Source organism: Chelonia mydas, chromosome 6, assembly GCF_015237465.2.
Source record: "Chelonia mydas isolate rCheMyd1 chromosome 6, rCheMyd1.pri.v2, whole genome shotgun sequence".
Classification (NCBI taxonomy): domain Eukaryota; kingdom Metazoa; phylum Chordata; order Testudines; family Cheloniidae; genus Chelonia; species Chelonia mydas.
Window position 1 is genome coordinate 71,219,060 of NC_051246.2, and position 22,666 is coordinate 71,241,725.

General features: G+C 41.9%; 2 protein-coding genes across 2 annotated transcripts in view; one reads left to right on the forward strand and one right to left on the reverse strand.

Annotated features, from left to right (window-relative positions):
- Nucleotides 1-22,666, forward strand: part of EHD4 (EH domain containing 4) — a 56,457-nt gene that overhangs the window by 12,535 nt on the left and 21,256 nt on the right. The window contains exons 2-3 of the mRNA XM_037900428.2: nucleotides 3,363-3,539; nucleotides 14,957-15,054. Of these exons, the coding sequence (XP_037756356.1) occupies nucleotides 3,363-3,539; nucleotides 14,957-15,054 (275 nt within the window). The remainder of the gene's footprint in view (nucleotides 1-3,362; nucleotides 3,540-14,956; nucleotides 15,055-22,666) is intronic.
- Nucleotides 1,990-2,573, reverse strand: LOC102947954 (40S ribosomal protein S10-like). Its single transcript, XM_037900429.2, has one exon. The coding sequence runs from the start codon at nucleotides 2,537-2,539 to the stop codon at nucleotides 2,126-2,128; it is 414 nt and encodes a 137-aa protein (XP_037756357.1). The 5' UTR covers nucleotides 2,540-2,573; the 3' UTR covers nucleotides 1,990-2,125.

Below are 22,666 nucleotides of genomic sequence, written 5' to 3' on the forward strand. Positions count from 1 at the left end.
ACTGAAGGCAGAGTGAAACAGGAAACAGATATAGGTGTGAGGTTTTTTGCAGGAGTGGTGGGTGAAATTCTGTGGCCTGCGTTGTGCAGGAGGTCAGACTAGATGATCATAATGTGTTATACCAATAAAATAAAAACCAGCATGATCTTATTAAAGGGAAAAAGGCAAAATACCACATTTATTGTGAATACAGAAAGAATCATAGTAATCAGTTAGTTACAGCTATAACATTCCATTCAGTCTCATATTTATTCACACATTTATTCACACACACACACACACACAGGTTCTGCAAGGTTGTTATCATCATAGTAAGCAGTTAGTTATAGCTATAACATTCCATTCAATCTCATCTTTATTCACACAGTCATTCATACACACACACACACAGGTTCTGCAAAGTTGTTATCATAGTTACCAGCCTTAGAGTTGCTCATGCCAAGCCACTGGCCAGGTGGCCTGGACATGAGGAGGGAGCAGGGCCTTGTCAGATGCTCGTCTGATGCTCCTGGAAGTTGGTTTGCAGAATCAGACCCCAAAGTTCTCACTTTTTAGTCTATTTTTATAGGAATTTCTTCCTATGCCAGTCTATGGGAATTGCTTCATCATGCTGTTGCTGAATCAATCAGCAGATAGCACATTCCTGAGGGCTCCAAGATGTTATCTTGTTCTTTGGTCCTCCCATTCTTGAGGCTGTTGGGTGGATTCCAGTCTGCCCTCCGGGGGTCCTCTGGTTATTTCCACTTCACGCCTTCTTCAGCCGATGGACACTGGATTCTTAGGCTGGCACCTCCCTGATCATTTAGTTATTATCCACACCAAGCATCCATCCACATACATCTTCTACCTCTATTTTAATCACAATTGTTAATACAACAAAAGGGCGGGGAGTTTCTGGGTGCTGTTTCTGTTGTTAGAGTATTGCTTTGAGTGTCTCTCTCTCTGTGAATTGCTTTGAGAACAGACTCTGTCTTAGAATGTACTAACACAATTAGCAGCTTGCAAGTTTCACACATAGAGGGAGAGAAACAGTACCAAAAACCAAGAGACCTCTTAATTAGTAATACCCTGGAATTTAAACTATGGGGAATCAAACTCATATGTGATTTTAATACAGAACTTCTTTAATATGATCCAACAAATGGTCCCTTCTGACCTAAATATCTGTGAATTGTTTAACAAGTGGAAAAGCTCCGTGGAATGTATATGCAGCTACAGCAGCCTTGAAGTAAGGCTAAATTAGTGCAGTTTTACAAAATGACACACAACCTACCAAACCATTGCTAGCTATTGACCCCACAGTAGCAGCCTTGTCCAGGCTCCCACCCATTGGATGCTCAGAGCATTCTGCCATTGGCTGTCAGAGCAATGGTACTACCACTAAAGCCTGTAGAATTGTCTTGATAGGTTCAATTTTGTTTATTTTAAGCTGTTGACTATGGCAATCTGCAAATGTGCCCTAAATTGTAGTTAGCCATGATTGGCTTTAAATACACCAATACTTGGGAAACCCATGGACCTAGTAATTCTTGATTAATCAGGTTCTCTTTGTTTGAGGGAGAATCTTGAATTACTAAATCCTCAATTGTTTTCCTAGGTGCAACTTTTCAAGGGTATTTCTAGGGTAGTTCTGCTGTTTATATTATGAACAGGGAGTTAGAGCACAATTTTCTTGAAGCTAAGCAGGGCTGATTGTAGTTGTTCTTTCCTTCTCTGAATCTGGAAAAACGGGTAAGCCAGCGTATGCTGCAAAAGCACATTACTTAATAAACTGAATAGGTATAGGGAATCTTTTGCTGTTAATATTGGCCTCGAATCAGGAATACCTCCTCATTCAGAAAAGCATGGAAGCCTGTCCTCAACCTTAAGCATGTGCTTAAGTTCCACTGAAAATAAGCACTTAAGCTGGTCCATGAAGGAGGCTGTCCTGCCTTTGTCTGTAGCCTATCCTTAGTGATTCGGCAGGAGATGGAAAATCCATCATAATGCTTTTTGAGATTTTCACCTATTTTATTATACACAAAAACATGACCAGAGAATTCTACTGAGGAGGCTGACCACGTCCATGACTGAATCTACCTCTAAACTGGAATTCAGTAGCTGCTCCAGCACCAGCCTCAGCCTTTTAGTCAGCACCAAGTGGAACGGTACTGCGTCTGTAGGTATCTCTGTCAGCCTCTTCCCGAGTAAGACGAGCAGGGCGTTCACCTTCCAGATCTTTGAGCTGCGGTCTGCCAGTCTCAGGGCGGCTACAGCACAGGGTGACAAGCACAATCTCAGGGGGTAGATGAAGATAATCACGCAAATACTGGATACCCTCGTTGGTCAGATACCAGTAAAAGTGCCTCCAAGCAAACTTCTCCTTCACATAGCCACGCGATTTCAGTGACTGCATGGCTTTCATGACATGGAGGTTGGGCACATTCTTGTCTTCCAGCTCTGGGTGTTTAGGCATGTGAATGTCTTTCTTGGCCACCATCACTCCCTCCTTAAAAAGGAGTTTGTAGATGGCAATCCGGTTCTTCTTGGGCATCAACATCGTGGTGCTAGCAGTAAGCCCGAGAGCTGGAAAGCTAGACAATTGTGCAAACAGGAAGGAAATTGTCTTCAACTGAGATGCATATATGTGCCCGAGGGCAGAAATTAGTTCTGCAATTGAAACTTAGTTAACAATTCTGTTATGCAATTCAGATTCAAATTCATCTCCTGCTCCCCCATGTGTTTGCTCTACAGGTGTTAACAGAAGAAAAGTTTATTCATGTATGTTACTAAAATCAGCAGATATGACTGTGAATTCAGCTAGCAGTCAGGTCTGTTCAGGAAGTTGGTGTCATTTTCACATGATCGCTTTTCTGACCATACCCACAAGTTTAAAAACCTCTCTCTATAGGCCTTGCTGTTAGCAGCACACATACAAACTTAAATACACAAGTGCTAAATGAGACTTCCTAATGTATGCATTGCTGTATTTGCTGGCAGCAGTCATGTGCAGCAGCATACCTTGAATTAGCTACAACTTTGTGTAGTCATGCTTGAGTCACTTGTAGCCATAACTGGTGAAATGAATCTTATAGTTGAGGGCATGTTTTTATCTATGGTTTTACAGGGGAGATTGACTTTCATTATTCTGACTTTATCGGTTTTTTGTGAAAAGTTGGAATTCCAGCTTTACACTCTGACAACTATTTCTAGCCAAGAAAAATAGTGAAATGCATAAAAAGTTAGTCCCTGATGGTTGGACTGAGGGGGTATATGTCTCTTGAATTTTATTTCTTTATTTTAATTATAAAGAAAATGGCAATTTTTTTTTACCGAAGTGCTTGCTTATCTTCCCTTTCCTTTTTATAATTCCCCTTTCGTAGGTACCTATTAGAACAGGACTTTCCAGGCATGAGGATTGGTCCAGAGCCTACCACAGATTCTTTCATTGCTGTGATGCATGGAGATGCAGAAGGGAGTACTCCTGGAAATGCATTAGTTGTGGACCCCAAGAAGCCATTCCGTAAACTCAGCCGCTTTGGAAACGCTTTTTTGAACAGGTAAGGGCAGGCTCGTTGCTGGGTTTTTGTTTTTAAGTTTAAAGTTCCATCTGTCTCACCTTCTCTATGACATTTACTAAGACTACTCATTTTCTGCTATATTCCTTTTTAACAAGGCAAATGATGCATATTCAAATGCAGCAACCAGCAATTGGGAATTGTTATATAAATTAATATCTAAAGATTAAAATACCATATAGTGAATTTTTAACGTGGAGCTGAACGTGTCCAATCACAACAGTTGACTGTGAAGGGAGAGAACATGCAGTAAACAAACATTTTAATGGTGGTCCAGACTACACAAAAATATAAATATGGTATATGTTCAATTACAGGAACTGTACTTGTCATTATGAAAATTAATTCACAAAAAGCTGCTAAAAGGTCTCTTCAGCCAAATGTCTCTTCGGTGTGAGAGTTTCAGCAATACATAACTCTAGAGCAGACTTAGCCCTAGCTGGCCTTCTCTGCCTTAGAGAATGGAACTTGTAGATTAGCACCAACATAAGTACCAGTAGTGCTGTGTGTCCACACCAGCTATGCTCTTTTAGGTACAGGTTGGTTGTAGTTTTGGTCTGCATCCATTATTGTGTTCTTTTACATTGTTACTTTTGTGCTGCCCTCTGGATACCACAGTTCCTGGCACAGCCCTCTAAAGCAGTGGTTTCTGGAGATTTAAAAGACATCCTAACAGGGACAACATATGAAAAATTCCACGTAATTTGTGTGCACTTCCAAGCTGCAAGTGATGAATTTTGACGAGTGGAATAGATGAAGACAGCCTTCAAGGGTTTTGATAAGACAGCGTAGTACTGGGGTTTGGGTGGTGTATTATCATTTTATTTTGCATAAATGTGGGATCTTTAACTGGTTGTAAGCCTTGCAGCCTGGAGCACATAGTACTCCTGGGGGAATTCTGCATCACTGCGTATGTGCAGAATTTATTTCCCCTGCAGATTTCTTTGCTTCCCTGCAGAAAAATAACTTTCTGACGGGGAAGCAAAGGGAATCTACAACAGCGGTCATGCGACCCTCCCCAGCAGTATGTTTCGAGTGCCCAGGGCAGCGAGCAGAGAGGTAAATCTCTGTGGGCAGGAGACAGGACTGGGGAAGACCCGGCTGGTGGTTCCTACCCTGCACCGGGCTCAGCTGCTAGTCACAGCTAGCCTGGGGAGGACGGGACTTCCTCTTCTCCTGCACAGCATCCGGGGCCAGGTTAGACCCGCCCCCAGATTTCTTCCCCAGCTGCAGGACGCTCTGCATACTCTCCCCCCGGCCTGCCCACATACACTTCCTGCACCCATCTTTCTTCAACTGCAGGGAGAGGGATCCCTGTACATGGAGCTGCTCCCCCATCCACCCAACCCCTGTGCATCCAGACCCCCTCATACCCAGACCCTCTTGCTGAGCCCCACTCCCCCTGCATCTGGACCATCCCAACGAGCCACCCGGATCCCCACTCCACTGAGCCCCAGACAGTTTGCACCTGGATGCCCACTCCCCCCCAGCATCTGGACCTCCAGTGGGCCCCCTACACCCAGACTCCCTTGCCATACTCTATTCCCCCCACACCCATACAACACCCCCGCTGAATCCCAACCACCTTCACCTGGACCCTCCTGCAGAGTCCCATTACTGTTGCACCCAGAACCCCCAACTAGCCCCTGTTGATCCAGATTCTCTCCCCCTCCCCCCTCTCCCAGATCCCCCACTGAGCCACCCGCACCCAGATTGCCCCACACAGAATCCTCTCAACCCACACCTGGACCTCCCCCACTTTAAGCCCCTCCACACTTGAATCCTGCTTTGCTGAGCCTGCCTGCCCACACAGAGGGGCAGGGCCCTGGGGTGTTTCTGGGGCAGGCCAGGTCCTTGCGCTGTGTCAGGGTTGGGTGCAGCTTCACCACTGAGTCCATGTGCCAGGGGTGGGGAAGTGGCACAGATCTCCCACCTCTGTGCAGCCAGTGGCCTGTGCTCCCCAATGCCATGCTGGAGCCTCCACATTTATTTGACAAATAAAATTTGCAGAATTTTGCAGAATTTTAAATTTTTTGGCACAGAACATAGAGTAACATAGACTCTATTTATGTACTGGGTCAAATCCCACAACCCCTGCTGAGTTAAAACTCTCAGTGACTTCAGTGAACAGAGTAAGCACTTCATGAACCAGCCTTCTTTTGTTTTCCTGCTGTACTTGGTGGTGGTTTGAAGAGGAAGCCAGGACCTGTAAGACAAGTTAAGTTAAATTGGTTCCCTTCTAACACGAGTGCTTCCTGTTCTGCTGATAAACTCTAGCTTGTGCTTTAGCAGAGCTGTTAGAGTGCAGTGTTTTCTCATGTTGTTTTTATTCATGGAAGAAAGCCTGTGTGTGCTTGAAGCCAGGCAGCCTGTCAGTTTGCTGAGAAATGAATTTATGTAAATAACTACGGCAGCTCTCTGGGCAGCTGCAGTTAAGTTTTTTTTTAAATGTATTTTTGTAGCAAATACTCCTTGCTATTGTAAGGCTTGTAAAGCTCTGGTCTCCACTGCATATTCCTCTATTCTTTCTCCACAAGAGAGTGTAGTACTGTTCTGTATACCAAGCAATCCATGAAAGCCATGTATATGAGAAGTATGTAGTAAACAGTACTTATACAATACACTACTGATTAAACAGACACATAGTAATAGTGAACATTTGCTGACATAAGTAGGACGACCTAGTTTCTTTCCTAAATCACACCATAGCTAACTGTCTCAGCCCCTGAGTTCCCCAAAGGAAGGCTGTGTTTCTGGCTGAAAAGAAAACGTATCAGACATGGTTACTGACTAAATTATTAAAATAAATGCACTGTTTTGGTTGTCATGGTGCAAGATATCTACTGCAATGCGATTATAAACCAGCAACCTTCGCCTCCCTGATACTTACAAGCTCCCCGTCAGCATGTCCAAAATTGCTGCAAAAAATTATCATTCACGTGTTATTCTGACCACGTTTCAAATCCCTCAACTGCCTCCACTTCCCTATCATAGAATCATAGAATAACAGAGTTGGAAGGGACCTCTGGAGGCCATCTAGTCCAACCCCCTGCCCAGAGCAGGACCAATCCCAACTAAATCATCCCAGCCAGGGCTTTGTCAAGCCTGACCTTAAAAACTTCTAAGGAAGGGGATTCCACCACCTCCCTAGGTAACGCATTCCAGTGTTTTACCACCCTCCTAGTGAAAAAGTTTTTCCTAATATCCAAACTAAACCTCCCCCACTGCAACTTGAGACCATTACTCCTTGTCCTGTCATCTGCTATCACTGAGAATAGTCTAGATCCATCCTCTTTGGATCCACCTTTCAGGTAGTTAAAAGCAGCTATCAAATCCCCCCTCATTCTTCTCTTCCGTAGACTAAACAATCCCAGTTCCCTCAGCCTCTCCTCATAAGTCATGTGTTCCAGTCCCCTAATCATTTTTGTTGCCCTCCGCTGGATGTTTTCCAATTTTTCCACATCCTTCTTGTAGTGTGGGGCCCAAAACTGGACACAGTACTCCAGATGAGGCCTCACCAATGTCGAATAGAGGGGAACGATCACGTCCCTTGATCTGCTGGCAGTGCCCCTACTTATACATCCCAAAATGCCATTGGCCTTCTTGGCAACAAGGGCACACTGTTGACTCATATCCAGCTTCTCATCCACTGTCACCCCTAGGTCCTTCTCTGCAGAACTGCTGCCTAGCCATTCGGTCCCTAGTCTGTAGCGGCGCATTGGATTCTTCCGTCCTAAGTGCAGGACTCTTCACTTGTCCTTGTTGAACCTCATCAGATTTCTTTTGGCCCAATCCTCCAATTTGTCTAGGTCCCTCTGTATCCTATCCCTACACTCCAGCGTATCTATCACTCCTCCCAGTTTAGTGTCATCAGCAAACTTGCTGAGGGTGCAATCCACACCATCCTCCAGATCATTAATGAAGATATTGAACAAAACCGGCCCCAGGACCGACCCTTGGGGCACTCCGCTAGATACCGGCTGCCAACTAGACATGGAGCCATTGATCACTACCCGTTGAGCCCGACAATCTAGCCAACTTTCTACCCACCTTGTAGTGCATCCATCCAGCCCATACTTCTTTAACTTGCTGACAATAATACTGTGGGAGACGGTGTCAAAAGCTTTGCTAAAGTCGAGGAATAACATGTCCACTGCTTTCCCTTCATCCACAGAACCAGTTATCTCATCATAGAAGGCAATTAGATTAGTCAGGCATGACTTGCCCTTGGTGAATCCACGCTGACTGTTCCTGATCACTTTCCTTTCCTCTAAGTGCTTCAGAATTGATTCTTTGAGGACATGCTCCATGATTTTTCTGGGGACTGAGGTGAGGCTGACTGGCCTGTAGTTCCCAGGATCCTCCTTCTTCCCTTTTTTAAAGATGGGCACTACATTAGCCTTTTTCCAATCTTCCGGGACTTCCCCCGATCGCCATGAGTTTTCAAAGATAATGGCCAATGGCTCTGCAATCACATCCGCCAACTCCTTTAGCACTCTCGGATGCAATGCATCCGGCCCCATGGACTTGTGCACGTCCAGCTTTTCTAAATAGTCCCGAACCACTTCTTTCTCCACAGAGGGCTGGCCACCTCCTCCCCATGCTGTGCTGCCCAGTGCAGTAGTCTGGGAGCTGACCTTGTTAGTGAAGACAGAAGCAAAAAAAGCATTGAGTACATTAGCTTTTTTCACATCCTCTGTCACTAGGTTGCCTCCCTCATTTAGTAAGGGGCCCACACTTTCCTTGGCTTGCTTCTTGTTGCTAACATACCTGAAGAAACCCTTCTTGTTGCTCTTAACATCCCTCGCTAGCTGCAACTCCAGGTGTGATTTAGCCTTCCTGATTCCATTCCTACATGCCCGAGCAATATTTATATACTCATCCCTGGTCATTTGTCCAATCTTCCACTTCTTGTAAGCCTCTTTTTTGTGTTTAAGATCAGCAAGGATTTCACTGTTAAGCCAAGCTGGTCGCCTGCCATATTTACTGTTCTTTCTACACATCGGGATGGTTTGTCCCTGTAAGCTCAATAAGGATTCTTTAAAATACAGCCAGCTCTCCTGGACTCCTTTCCTCCTCATGTTATTCTCCCAGGGGATCTTGCCCATCAGTTCCCTGAGGTTGTCAAAGTCTGCTTTTCTGAAGTCCAGGGTCCGTATTCTGCTGCTCTCCTTTCTTCCCTGTGTCAGGATCCTGAACTCAACCATCTCATGGTCACTGCCTCCCAGGTTCCCATGCACTTTTGCTTCCCCTACTAATTCTTCCCGGTTTGTGAGCCTCAGGTCAAGAAGAGCTCCGCCCCTAGTTGGTTCCTCCAGCACTTGCACCAGGAAATTGTCCCCTACTCTTTCCAAAAACTTCCTGGATTGTCTGTGCACTGCTGTATTGCTCTCCCAGCAGATATCAGGGTGATTGAAGTCGCCCATGAGAACCAGGACGTGCGATCTAGTAGCTTCTGCGACTTGCCGGAAGAAAGCCTCGTCTACCTCATCCCCCTGGTCCGGTGGTCTATAGCAGACTCCCACCACGACATCACCCTTGTTGCTCAGGCTTCTAAACTTAATCCAGAGACTCTGAGGTTTTTCTGCAGTTTCATACTTGAGCTCTGAGCAGTCATACTGCTCCCTTACATACAGTGCAACTCCCCCACCTTTTCTGCCCTGCCTGTCCTTCCTGAACAGTTTATACCCATCCATGATAGTACTCCAGTCATGCGAGTTATCCCACCAAGTCTCCGTTATTCCAATCACATCATAATTCCCTGACTTTGCCAGGACCTCCAGTTCTCCCTGCTTGTTTTTTATGTATTTGTTTTATGTATTTGTATATAAGCACTTGAGATAACCCGCTGATCGCCCCTTGTTCTCAGTATGAGGCAGGAGCCCTCCCCTCTCACACGCTCCTGCTCGTGCTTCCTCCCGGTATCCCGCTTCCCCACTTACTTCAGGGCTTTGGTCTCCTTCCCCCGGTGAACCTAGTTTAAAGCCCTCCTCACTAGGTTAGCCAGCCTGCTCGCGAAGATGCTCTTCCCTCTCTTCGTTAAGTGGAGCCCGTCTCTGCCTAGCACTCCTCCTTCTTGGAACACCATCCCATGGTCGAAGAATCCAAAGCCTTCTCTCCAACACCACCTGCGTAGCCATTCATTGACTTCCACGATTCGACGATCCCTACCCCGGCCTTTTCCTTCCGCGGGGAGGATGGACGAGAACACCACTTGCGCCTCATACTCCTTTATCCTCCTTCCCAGAGTCACGTAGTTTAAACTATCAAGTTTAAACTTCTTAAATTTGCATTCAAGGACTTGTGTAACTTCCACCTTCCCTGTATCTCAGATCTTGTTACTTATTTTCCTTCCCTCATCCCCTTTGCATTACTGGTATTGACAGTCTTGGCATCCCATTATATTATTTTTCTATTTCTATCTTTTTGGGCCTTGCTCTGCTGCTCCCTTTGGTTGGAACAGCCTTCCAATCCCAATACTCCAGGACCCCTTGTGACCCGGAGTGCCTGGGGTAGCCCTCACTGAAAATGTCAATGTCAGGGCAGACTGCAAAAAGAACAGATTCTCCCAGAACTGGTGCTTAAAACTGAAGTTGCAAACTATACTCCTGATCCCCTACACTGGTTATCAAGAAGCAGAAGAAAAGAAATCACACAGCCCCCTTTATTGCATTCCAGTTCTCTGGCTTCCAATTGGTGCAGAGGTCCAGTAAAGTGAGAAGTTATTTAAAAACTCTGCTCACTTATACAAAATGTTCTGACCCCAAAGGCCAGCCACATTGCCAGGTCAGTAGTAGTTTGGATGTTATCCAAAATACCACGCTGCCAGCCAATCCTTTAGTCTCTAAAACTAAAGGTTTATTATAACAAAAAAAGAAGGAACAAAAAGAGAGTTTTTAAATGGTAAAGCATTTTACATACATGCAAAGACTTCAAAGTCTATATATCAGGTTGTTAGCAGTATTGGTGAGTCACTGGCTTGAAAGTCCCTCTGGAATGCATCCACAGCTTGGATGGGTCGTTCAGAACTTCAGTTTGTAGAAAAGTCACTCCAGAAGTAAGAAGCAGGAATGAAGAGAGAATGGAGAAGATGCAGCCTTTTATATTCTTTTGCCTTGTGGCTTGTACTTCCTTTGTCCCAAACACAAGCTTCACAGCACATGTCATGGAAAAACTTTAGAGTTCTCTGTCCATAGACATGCCTCTATATGTTTTGCTGACTCATTAGGTGTATCCCCAGGCTCCTTTCCCTGGGTTCATTGTACCTCTGATGACCCTTGATGGACCATTGAACAGACTAGGCAGTGCCGATGCCAATCTGTGTGGGGGTGTCACCCAGAAACACAGCACAAGTTTGAAAATACAGATATATGCTACATATCTATAACTGATGATGCAAAGGTGATACAAACATATAAACAAGATTATCATACTTGGTAAATTGTAACATTTTTGCAGATACCTTACACGGTGTATCTGGTCTGATTAATTGCAATTTTATAATATTGGTATCAATAACATTGCAAAGTGTTCCACCCCTCCTTTTTTAAGAATTGAGATCTCTCTTAAAGACTCGTGTTCCACAAAGGTCACATCAGTCACATGTAACATAAGAGAGGAAATAGTGACTGAGAGAATGGAGAAGTTAGCAAACAAACAAGAAAGGAGCGGTACCACCAAGAGTTGCACCTAGTGAACCTAACCAGCCACATTATTATTATTATACTTTTATTCCTCTCTACTTTTTGTTGCTCTTGATAGTAGTTGACATGTCTAAAACTAAATAATAAGTTCCTAGGTGCAGCGACAGTACCTCTTTTTTGTTCTGTAAAAAACCCTAGTTAGCGTGCCCTTGGGTGCTGATGAAGTACTCAAGAATGAAAATTGCTACAAGGTTACAGAAATTTTTTTACGATATTAATTTGCATTTGAGAAATAGCATGTGATTATGTAGGCAAAAGGCTATGTGGTGATGCATACAGTGTATACCAGAAGGTAGAGTTAAGGATGTAAGTGCAACCTTAATTTACTTTTTTTAAAAAACAAGTTTTGATTGCTTCTTTGAGCAGCCTTGATGTTCTCAGCATAGTTTTACATATGGATTATTCAATAAAATTGAATGTAGCTTTCTGACAGTAAAGTAAAACTTAGTTTTCAGTTTCAGATACTGCAACTGCTTTTTAGGCAGACTTTCTAAAATTGTTGCAATCCAAAATAATTATAAATTTGGCTCACTTCTGATTTCCAGACCAGTGTACATCAGCTTCAGTTTTCACCGAGTCCATTCTTGCTAAGGGCCATTGCTCTACTTGTACGCAAAGGAGACACATTCAAATCAGGAATGGCATGAAATGGAAGATGGTATATGTTGGTAAATTGATCTTTGTAGCATGACACTTATTTGCTCCTTCTTGATTTATTATCTTTTGAGAGGGTTGGCAAGTGTTCTGGAAACATACAAGTCCATCTACAAGATTTTTTCTGCAATATACCTAAGGTTTCTTGTTTATTCCGTTCTGATGAAGACGTCTCACTTTTACACTTGCAGTGATAATCTGATATCACTGCTTGTACTTGTGTTTCTATACTTGTATATTTAATTTCAAATGTGGAAAATGTGGAATGAAAATCCTATGTATGGTGCTAATGGGGAGGAAACTTTCATTATTGGACTTATGGCACTGCAACACTGTATTTACAACAACTTTGTAAAAAACAACCTGTTTTTTAGTGCATGTCTGTGTGCTTCTGAACAGTTAAGTACAAAAGCAAGGTGTGTATGAGACAAATGTGCTTTGAAACTTATCTCAGAACTAGGATTTATTGCATTTCAGGTGCATAGCATAGCTTTTTCTTAAAACTTGTCATAAAAAGCAGTTTAAAATGATCATGCCGATATAGTTACATTTACCGTTTGAAACTTTTATATGAAATATTAGTCTGACCTACCCTTTGTGGAAATATTTTTGTAACCTGGCTCCACTTTGCCTTCAGGTCATGGACTAATCTAGAAACTGCAGCCAGCCATTTCTAACTTCAATTTGTACTCCTGTTTTTCACTCCTTTTTTAACTTGTCCTCTTCTGTACCCTATTATTGCTTCTTGTGTGATTTGCAGAGCTATCCCCACGTCTAACTATAGCTCTTGTTTGGCCTGTACAACCTGTCACTGCTTTTATGTAATTTGGCTTGTGGACAAATTTGAACATTGTAGCATTGTTCAGCTGAAATAAAGAGGTTCTTCTTTCTCATAAGATGTATGCTGAATTTTCTAGTTGATACTAAACAGCCGCCAGGCTTTCTACAGAAAGATGAGATAGTGTGAAAGTACGTGGATTAAGAAAAAATTCAGTCTCTACAATATTTCTAATAAAAGAAGGTGTTTTCACCTTGTATATATTGCCCATTGCTCTCCTTTTGTCCTCGTGATCATCGTTTATCTTCTAGGGTTCAAATCTTGCATCTGATGTTTATATTTTATATAGTTTATATTTTTGTATTTCCTTGATTATTGATGCCTGTGTAGTGTTCTTCCTTAGAATCCGGTCAGTTTTGTGCTTTTTGGTGCATTGTTTCCTTTATTATCTCTGCTGTTGGAAGTGAAGGACAAAGGTTTTTTTAATAGCAGTGTCTCACTGACTTTTCAAAAGCAGCACGTAAACTTGCAAAACCTTTACTTAAATATATAAGGCTACTTTGATGTTTGCAGCATTTTCTATATTTAGTACTCCTTTGTATTCTCTATAGTAATTATAGGAGATACTGAGATAATGTTGTTTACTTAACATGTGCTTTTGGAAAGTCAAGGTGGTTGGGTCTTTCTGAATCAGAAGGGATGACAGACAGATATAACAGAGTTTGGTTTCCTGAGCAATGCCTTTTAATGGATAAAAGCAAGGAATTTCTCTGTGCATTCTCTCCAATATCATTACTTCCAGAGGTCACCTGGAAAATAAGACAAGGCTTGAGTTTTGTTGATAGCTTCTAACTGGGTCCCTCCAATTCTCCTGGATCTTCCAGATCTTCTATCTTAGAAGCAGGAGCATATTCTCCATCTGGAGTTGAAATTTCTGCAGTTGGCTGCGTGGACCATACTATACTAACACATTTTGACTTTGATTGCGGTATGTTTTGTTAGGGAGGCATGAATTCCACACAGTACAGTACAGAACATACAGAGCATATCCACTTCTATATCTATTTGAAGATCTTCCTTCTTCAGACATCTACTATCAGAAGCACCACTGTCTTGGGACTTGCCAAGTTGAGGGCACTACTTGCCAAGTTGAGGGCACTACCATTTAAATTTTGGGAGAATGGCCACTGTGCTGTCTCTGAAGACCCTATTACTGATATAATTAATGTCAGCCATGAGAGTCGGTGAGATCCAAGACCTATTGGCTGATTCTCCTTACAGTGTTCCATAAGGATAAGATGTTCCTACTCACCTGCTAAATTTCTGTCTAAATAAATAAAGCTCTGAAGGTGATTTTTTCCCCTCCATTTGAAACAATTAGCCTGTCTGTATTTTATTCCCCTATATTACACATTTTACCAGAAGGGGGTAGGCTTCACTCTCCAGTTGTTGATAGGGCCCTGAGCTACTATCTAGATAAGGCAAGTCTTGTGCAAGTCTCCTAGGCTGCTATTGACATACAGGGATAGCTTTTCCATTGAGATTTATCAGCACTTGAAAAGTGTCAAAGAGGCTCATATTTTACATAGAAGCCTGTTACGAACTTGCAGATGATATAGTACCTAAAGGCCTTCAGCTATGTTTTTCCAGGTCAGAAGCACCCTGCCTGAGCACTTTGTATCACAGTGTTGTGTAAGGCTGGTCTTTGGAGTTCTGTGTGTATGTTTAAGCAGGACTACTCTCTTGATTTGACAGTTTATTACAGATCTGCTGTCTCTATAGCTTTCTACATGCCTTCCTCAGATTTTGAGTGTGTCTGGGATTTTTACTAAATGGAAAGGAACTGAGGCCATAGCTGTATCTATGCAGTAACTTTGCACCCGGCATTTGGTTTCTTGCCATGGCAAGTGTGTGACCCATCGTTGCCATCCCTCATGATTTTATCAAGTGTTTCATTATCCGTGGTATTTTTAGTAAAATGAAAGTTTCTGGCTCTGATTGCTGCAGAAAAAAAGCCTTAAAATGTGAATGAAGTGTTCCTTCAGAAACTCAAAGGCAAATTAAAAGGAACACCAAAAGTATTATTTTTTAAAATCTCATGATTGAACATTTGTGGTAGGCAGTACAGTGACCCCAGTGCTCACTGCTTTACAAAGAGGTCCACCTTTGTTAAGGGTACATGCACTCAAGAGTGGGGATTTCTACAAGCAATCTAACCAAGAACTAGAGCTGCTGTAAATAACTTCTTTCCTCCTTCCCTGCAGGTTCATGTGTGCTCAGTTACCTAATGAGGTTCTGAAGAGCATCAGCATCATTGATAGTCCCGGCATTCTTTCAGGAGAGAAACAGCGCATCCGTAGAGGTGAGTTGAAGCAGTCAAAGTAACGAACACCTCTAGCGACCTGTTCTGCTGTACTGGGAAATTGGTCCCGCTGATCTTTCTTAAGGGCCTGCTCCAGTGGCTTGAAAATGGTGAAATTCCACTGTGATGTGGGAGACCTGTGTGTAAATTGTCTCTTTTTGCATCTCTATGCTGAACAAATATTACAAAGTCTGTTGCAATCAATGTTTTGAGGTTAGCTGTAGAGACTGGGATCAGTGTTCTATTCATGTTGAGTGGTGCAGGGGCTTTTGTTGTTGTGCTGAAATACACCAAAACACTTTAATTAAAAAAAAAAAAAAGAAACATTTTGTTTAATTTTCCGAGTCCATCAAACACAATCCCTCAAGATATATAAAACTAAAGAAACAATCAACAAGAAACTTCAAGTAGTTTAACATCACACTGAATATTTGCTAAAATTGACGATATCTCTATTGAGCATGCAAACCACAACATTTTTCAAAGGCTTATAACTTGCCCAAATTTGGGTGGATTTTCAGAAGAATAGTAAATGAGTGTTGTAGTTCCAGAAATTGATTACATTTAGTAGTGTGAATAATGTAAATTATAAATATGTGGATTATAATTATAGGCGAGGCTGATAGCACCATCTGCTTTTAACCAACTCCCCTGATACTTGTCACCATATTTTTCAGTTGCTTACCACTTTGCCAAGCCTTAACCTAAACAAGCTCGAATTTTCCATGCTTGATGTCTACCTCAGACTGAGTTATTTTGGAAAATTTCAGCCAAATGATTTAGCCATTTCGGAGAATAAAGCGAGGAAAAGATAGGTTGCTTTGCCCATGTTAAAAATTTGAGAGCTTTTCTCTGAAATGCTCTATCACTCCCATGTTTTGGACCTGGCACTTGAAATTTGGCAGGGAGGCTGCCTTTTGTGTCAGGGATGCCTCTGTGAAACGGCTTTTGCTGCCCCTATGAAAATTCCACCTAAATTTGGCCAAGTTATAAGCCTTTGAAAAATTTCAGTTTGCACATGCTCAATAGAGACTTCATCAATTTTTAGCAACTAATATCTCTGAACATTTTTGTTCTCACGCCTCTTACATCTCCTAGTGCTGACCAGACTGAGCATTCACCATCCCAGCAGAGTGATTGAGCATGCTTCATCCCCTCACAGCTCCTAGAACTGACTATATTGCACTTGCACCATTCCCACACAGCAACTGAGCATATTCCCTCCAGCCCAGGTCTCCAGGGGTGACACCGGACTTTACCAGTAATGGCTGCTGTGGGCTGGGTGGGGTGGGGGGGAGATAATTCACTGGAGATAATTCATTGACAGCAGAAAGTATGTCTCCCCTGTGGTCTCAGTGACGCTCCTGTCAGTGCTCAGGCAGCTTGGAAGAAGAAGCCATCTGATTAGAATGTGGAGGGGATGGAAAGGAGTAGATTACGAAAAGGAGTCTGGTGAGACAGGGACTGGAGGTAGGGAAAAAACTGGGGCTTGTTGGGCAAGAAGACTGCGAGTCAGGGGGAGGAGAGGCAGGGATTGTGCACTGCAGCAGTGGGGAAAGGTAGTTTAGGAGTGGTTGTGCAAGGAGACTGGTATTGGGAGTCAGGAAAGGACTGGGAGCTGGTGAGGGGAAACAGGAGTGTGGGCCGGGAGTCAGAAGAGTGGAGGCAGAGAACACTGAGATATGGCAAGGAGCTGGGATACTGCGGGATGTAGAGTGGCTAAGTATAGTTGGGTAAAGAGACTAGGATTGAGAGACAGGAAAGGAAAGGAGTCTGAGATTGACTGGACAAGAAGATTGGGACTAGGAACCAGTGTGGAGTGGAACAGGCATGAGAGGAGGGAAGATATGTTTGGTGAGGAGCTGGGGTGCAGAGGGGACTGAAATTGGTTGAGGAGCGTGGGGAGGGAGACTAGGAGTGGAAACCAGTGGGTGGGGAGGGGAGAGACCGATCAAATGAGGAGCCAGGAGTGGGGAACTGGGACTGGCTGGGTAGGAAGATTAGGGACAAGGAGTTGGGAGTGGGAGGGGGAGAACTTGGACTGGTGAGGAGACTGGGACTGGGCTGAGAAGCCTGAGCAGTGGGAACTGGGATTGGGTAGGCAAGAAGAACTGGACTTGTACAAGGAGTGGGGAAGAGACAGGATTGGGACAGATGAAACGCCCTGGCAAAATTTCTTATCCCCCTCTAGTCTACTTCTAGCTCAAGTGTCAGAGGTCTGCGCAATTAAACTAAAGGTTCCAACTTTGCTCATGACCCATGTTCGTGTCAGTACGATGCCACATGATGGAATTTGTTTTTTCAGTTTGCTTTTTTAAAAACCTCAGAAATGACATACAAAAAACTTACATTAAAAGAATATTAAGGTTGCAAAGTTAAGCACTCAAAAGTTAAGAAATGTCATGTGGAAAAGGTAGCATGTGTTCATGTAATTAAAGACTGCATCATAATGCATATGCACAAGGGGTCGGAATTAAAGTTGCACAGGCATTTCCTAAGTTTTGAGTGTTTGCCTTTGCAGCCTTATGGTATTTTAATGTAGTTTATTTGTGTTTCATACTTACATTTATATTGTACTAAGAAGAGTATAACTAGTAAATTCAACTAGCTAATTCACTTAAAATAATTTCTATTATTAGTAATAAAAAAAGTGGAAATGGAGAATGAATACCTGTCCTTTGTTGTTCCTCTTTTCATGGAAGCAGATCTTATAGTAGCTATGAGATGAACTACTAAGTCAATATGGTAGAGGACTGTTGATATTACATCCTGCCAAGTTCCTGTCATCTCTGTTCTGACAGAGATTCTCAGCCATATTGACACAATATAGTCTACATTAACAAGAGGTATCTCTGACTCCTATGAAGCCAACAAGTCTGTTCATCAGCATATACTGGCTAGTACTGCAAGCTCCCAAATGTTATTTTCAGATATTTTATTATGATATATGCATTGTAGTTGAAAGGGAGCAAACTAAAATTATACAAAAAATTAGACCATGGCTTTTTAATACAGCTTGTAGGAGACCTGTCTGCTTTTTCAAAACTACTTAAATAACAAAAAAAACAAACACCCTCCTACAAGTAAGGTGTCAGTCCACTGTCTAAATGATGCTGAAATGTTGGAAATCTAGGATTAGCAAATATTACTGCTATATATTTTGTAGAAGTGAAATAAGAATAGCAAACTCAAAAACTAAACAGAATAAATTTTTGCAAAGACCAAACGTAGACTTAATATGCCATTCTGGGCAGTGAATAGTCAGATTTGTTTCTGGTAAATATCTTCATCCATGTCGTCACTGGTTTATGATTCTTAAATATGGTAGAAAAAAGCTGTTTCTGAAAGAGGGAAATGAGCAAGAAGTTTGTACAAGTTTTATACTCTATTCTGTAACGCATTGTCTCAAAACTATTGTAATATCTTTTATTGACTTATCTGCTAAATCAGTACACTGAGTGTCACTGGAACATCCTGCATTTTCACTCCCTGTTCTCTCATAGATGGATTTTGTGTGTGTGTATTAAATGTGACCACAGTGCCAGTTGTAAATGGCAGCTCTAAGGTACTTTTGCTGTTCATTGAACATAGAGAAGGAAGAACTCCGACATGTAAAGCTCTTTGTGTATTTAAAAATAATTATCTCTTCCTTAATAATATGAATTACATTGTGATTTCTTGAGGGTGGCCTAATATTTGATAACCATAGAAATAGAAGTATAGTTTCTAGTGCACATGGCACTGACAGAGAAGATAGATTTCTGTTCCTAAATTTTAAATAACTAGGTGCAGAAAATGTTAATTTTGTGTCATTACATAGGTCAGCTATTTTTTCGGTCTTGCTAGAATGTGGCTCTGCTGAACACTAGTTAGCTTTAGCCAGTTTAGTTGTAGTGTGAACAGGGCTTTGTTCTACAGCAAACCTCCCATGTAAATTCACCCCAAGATTGGCAGATCATCTACTTTCGAACAAGGAATCAAGAATTGGGATTTTGGTGTAGATGCACACACCAACAAATTCAGGTGTGTACAAATGAGTAAATAGTCCTTTTACATGCTCATATGGTTGTGCAAATACACTGTGCTCACACACATGTATTTGAAGTACTGAATGTTCAGATACATGCCCCACTGTGTGACATAATGACTGCTCAATCAGTGCAAATACAGCTGCTGTTGGGTCTACTTTGAGTATTGTATTGTCAAACATTTATATAAACAATGGGTTTTGTGGAGAACAGACCTGTAATTCAGTGCAGTGCAAAGCCTCTCTAAGCTGCTTCTTGAAGGAGAAGTATGAACAATAAATTATTTTCACAATAAGGTTAACTTAACACATTTTAAACCGTATAAACTTGTTGAATGATTTTCTAAATCAGATGTGTACTAATGTGAATGGTATTTAAGATTCCAGATTACTCATGAACTTGTATCTAAAATGTCTTAACAAACAGAGTACACCTTGTAGAAAATGGAGACTGGCCTCTGGCAATGACATTTAAGTTGTAGTCTCCCAGGGCACGAGTCTAACATTTTTTCTCTCCAATAGTTAGTGAAAGTTTATTTGGTACACTAGTTGTGTGAGAGTTAAAGCTACTGAGAGTGGCTTTATGCTTGACCCTGGCTTTGTAAAAAAGGTTGCATTTTAAAACCATTAGGAGTTACCCTCTCCACTAGCAAAAGTAAGCCCTTCCCATGCTGATAGCATCTGAGCAGAAAGCACTCACTGCAATGTAAGCCCAGGCTTAGCGGAATTCGAGTTAGCAGACCCTGGGTTTGTTAACCTAGGGCTTGAGCGTCTGCACTCATTTGTAATCCCTGGTTAGAACTTCTTGAATCCTGGGTCTCACCCTGGAGCTCCAGCATCTACACTGCACGATATATTCTTATTCCTTCATAACTAAGTCCTACCCTGATTCCAGGGGACTGGTTAAGATGACGTACTGAGGTCCCTTCTAATCCTACACTTCCATGATTCTATGCAGGCCCAAGTTTAACCACCCACTTCCTAGCACCCTTCCAAAATTTATCCAGGGTATTACCACAACTCTAATTTAGCCATAAATTCCTCTATTAAATCCAGAGGCTGAATGGTATTCATGCAGTTGCTCTAAACAGGCCTAAAAAGCCTAAATAATAAGCAATTTACCATATCCAAACAGTAACAAAACATTTATAACCATTTGATCAAGATACCTAGGTGTGCTTAGACCCACTTTGGTTGGCTCCAACTTGTTCAGACAGGTATTAGCAATGACCCTTTCAGTGTTTACTTTTTTATACCCCTTACAAACAAGTGATGTCGTTCCTACTTATTGGACCTTAGCTAAGGCCAAATGAAGCAATTTCTTATATAGCCAATTAATTACTGCCCTGGTAGCCAATTAACCGTGTTTTATTTCTCTTATTTCAGTCCAAACCTTAAATAATATAATACTGATATTTTATCTCAGCAACTGCTTCAAACTAAAATTAGATGCCAGTTCATCTTCTATAGGAACTTCCATTTCCTTTTGTTTCTGAGCTGATTGCTGACTTACTTGTATTTAGTAGTTCACATTCTGTTTGCGTGACAGGAAATCTCCCAGCCCAAAGTGCTGTTTCTTTGGAAGAGTCGCTTTTCTCATTATTTCAAAATTTCATATTTCAATAACTTTTTTTAACTTTCAGTCTCCTTCTGCTTTTCCTTTTTTAACCTTTTTTTCTTGTAAAAGCTGGATTTTTTTCCCCATAAGTACTAAATAAATTATATGGGGAAGTATTGCACTGGTGCAGGTTGCTAAGTGAAATTTAGTACCATCTGATGGCTAGTCTGAGCCCTCTATCCACTGTCCACACCATACGACTACCATCATTATTGACACTCACATTGGCAGTCACCTGATTGATTCAATGACATTTCTGAAAGAAAAGTTTGGTCACCTGCTGACAACTTGGTGAGCAGCAGTCTGCCTCTCTGGTAATATTTTGTGTGTGTGTGTGTGCGTGGTGGGGAAGGAAATCCATTCTTTGCTTTCAGGGTGTAGAGTGAAAGGTTTCACGCTTTTTCTATGAAGCAATTGTTGAATGGTTTAACTATTAACTATCAGTTTACATGTGCAAACATAATTGCAAGAAAGACTTGACAAGTATTACTAACTTACTGAGAAAAAGTAAAATTAATCCTGTGGTTGACTGATTAAAATCCAGTGTAGAAACTGTATAATTTAAAATGGAAACTATTAAGCTTTCTTCTATATTAATAAACCCACCCAGGTGCCTGCCCCTCAGCATGACTACCTACCCATATACTCTATTAAAAGCTTTGGAAAATTCAACCAGTTACCCAAGCTAGAGCAACTGATAACTTTGAAAAGGGACAAAAGTTTACATTTCTCTTTTCAAGGTTAGGTTCTGTGCACTTTTCAAAGCTGGATTTATTTGAAAACACCATTGTCCTACCATTATGAACAAGCAAGATATTCCATAAACTTTATTATGCTATCTAGCCTTTCATTAGACTTGCAGGAGATTTCCAGCAGTATGTGTAAATACATAGCCATGTGATGCTGGGGGGAAGTGTGAATGCTGTGGGCACCTTAACACAGGTGAGACGGTTCTGTGGTAACACAAGATGTGATGTTTTCCTAGCTATTTCAGACATGTTGTGTTTGTTGTCTACAGGATCTGAAAAGAAAATAAGTGGAAGGGAAGGAAGGAGCTGGGGCACTGGAGAAGCTTCCATTTCAATTACAACAAAACACATTTAGCAGTTCTTCCTGGATTACATAAACAGTTAACTGCTTACATTAATATGAAATGAAGTGGGAGGCACAGTTGGAAAGGCAAATGGAGAAACTGAACGGTCTTTAGTAAGAATCAGAGTACATCAAGGCTCAGCACTAAATCCCTTTGTGTTTACATTGGTGTTCAATGCAGTTACAGAAAACATCCAAAGAGTGGCACCATGGCGCATGTTTTTTGCAGACGATGTTGTGCTCATGCGGGAGAATAAAGAGGAAGTGCAAGAAGATTTAGAGAGATGGAGATGTATACTTGAAAGAAATGTCATGAAAATTGGCAGAAAAACAGAGTATATGGTCTGTTTAGTTGATGATACCTTGTAGGAAGATAACAGAACTGTAAGTCGAGTAGGGCAGCCATTACCATAGGTACAGAAGTTCGAGTACCTAGGTTTGATAGTACAGGATAATGGCGAACTCAGTGACGAACTTATAAGTAGAAAAGGAAAGGCATGGACTAAACGGAGAGAAGTGAGGGGAGTGATCTGCAATAGGAGAATGTCTCTCACATTAAAAAGTCAGAGCTACAAGATGGTGATTAGGCCAGCACTTTTGTTTGACTGAATGCTGGTCACTGAGGAAGAGACAGGAGCAGATCTTGAATACAGTGGAAATGACAATGTTAAAATAGATGCTGTAAGTTACGAGATTGAACCATGTTTGGAACACATGAATTAGGGGAAGTGTGAAAGTGGTATCAATTATAGAAAATTTGAGGGAATCCAGGCTTAGATGGTTTGAGCATGTGAAAAGAAGACCAGAAGAATATATAAGAAACTGTGTTAAACTTAGAAATGGAAGGTAAGAGAAGGGTTATAAGACCCAAAACA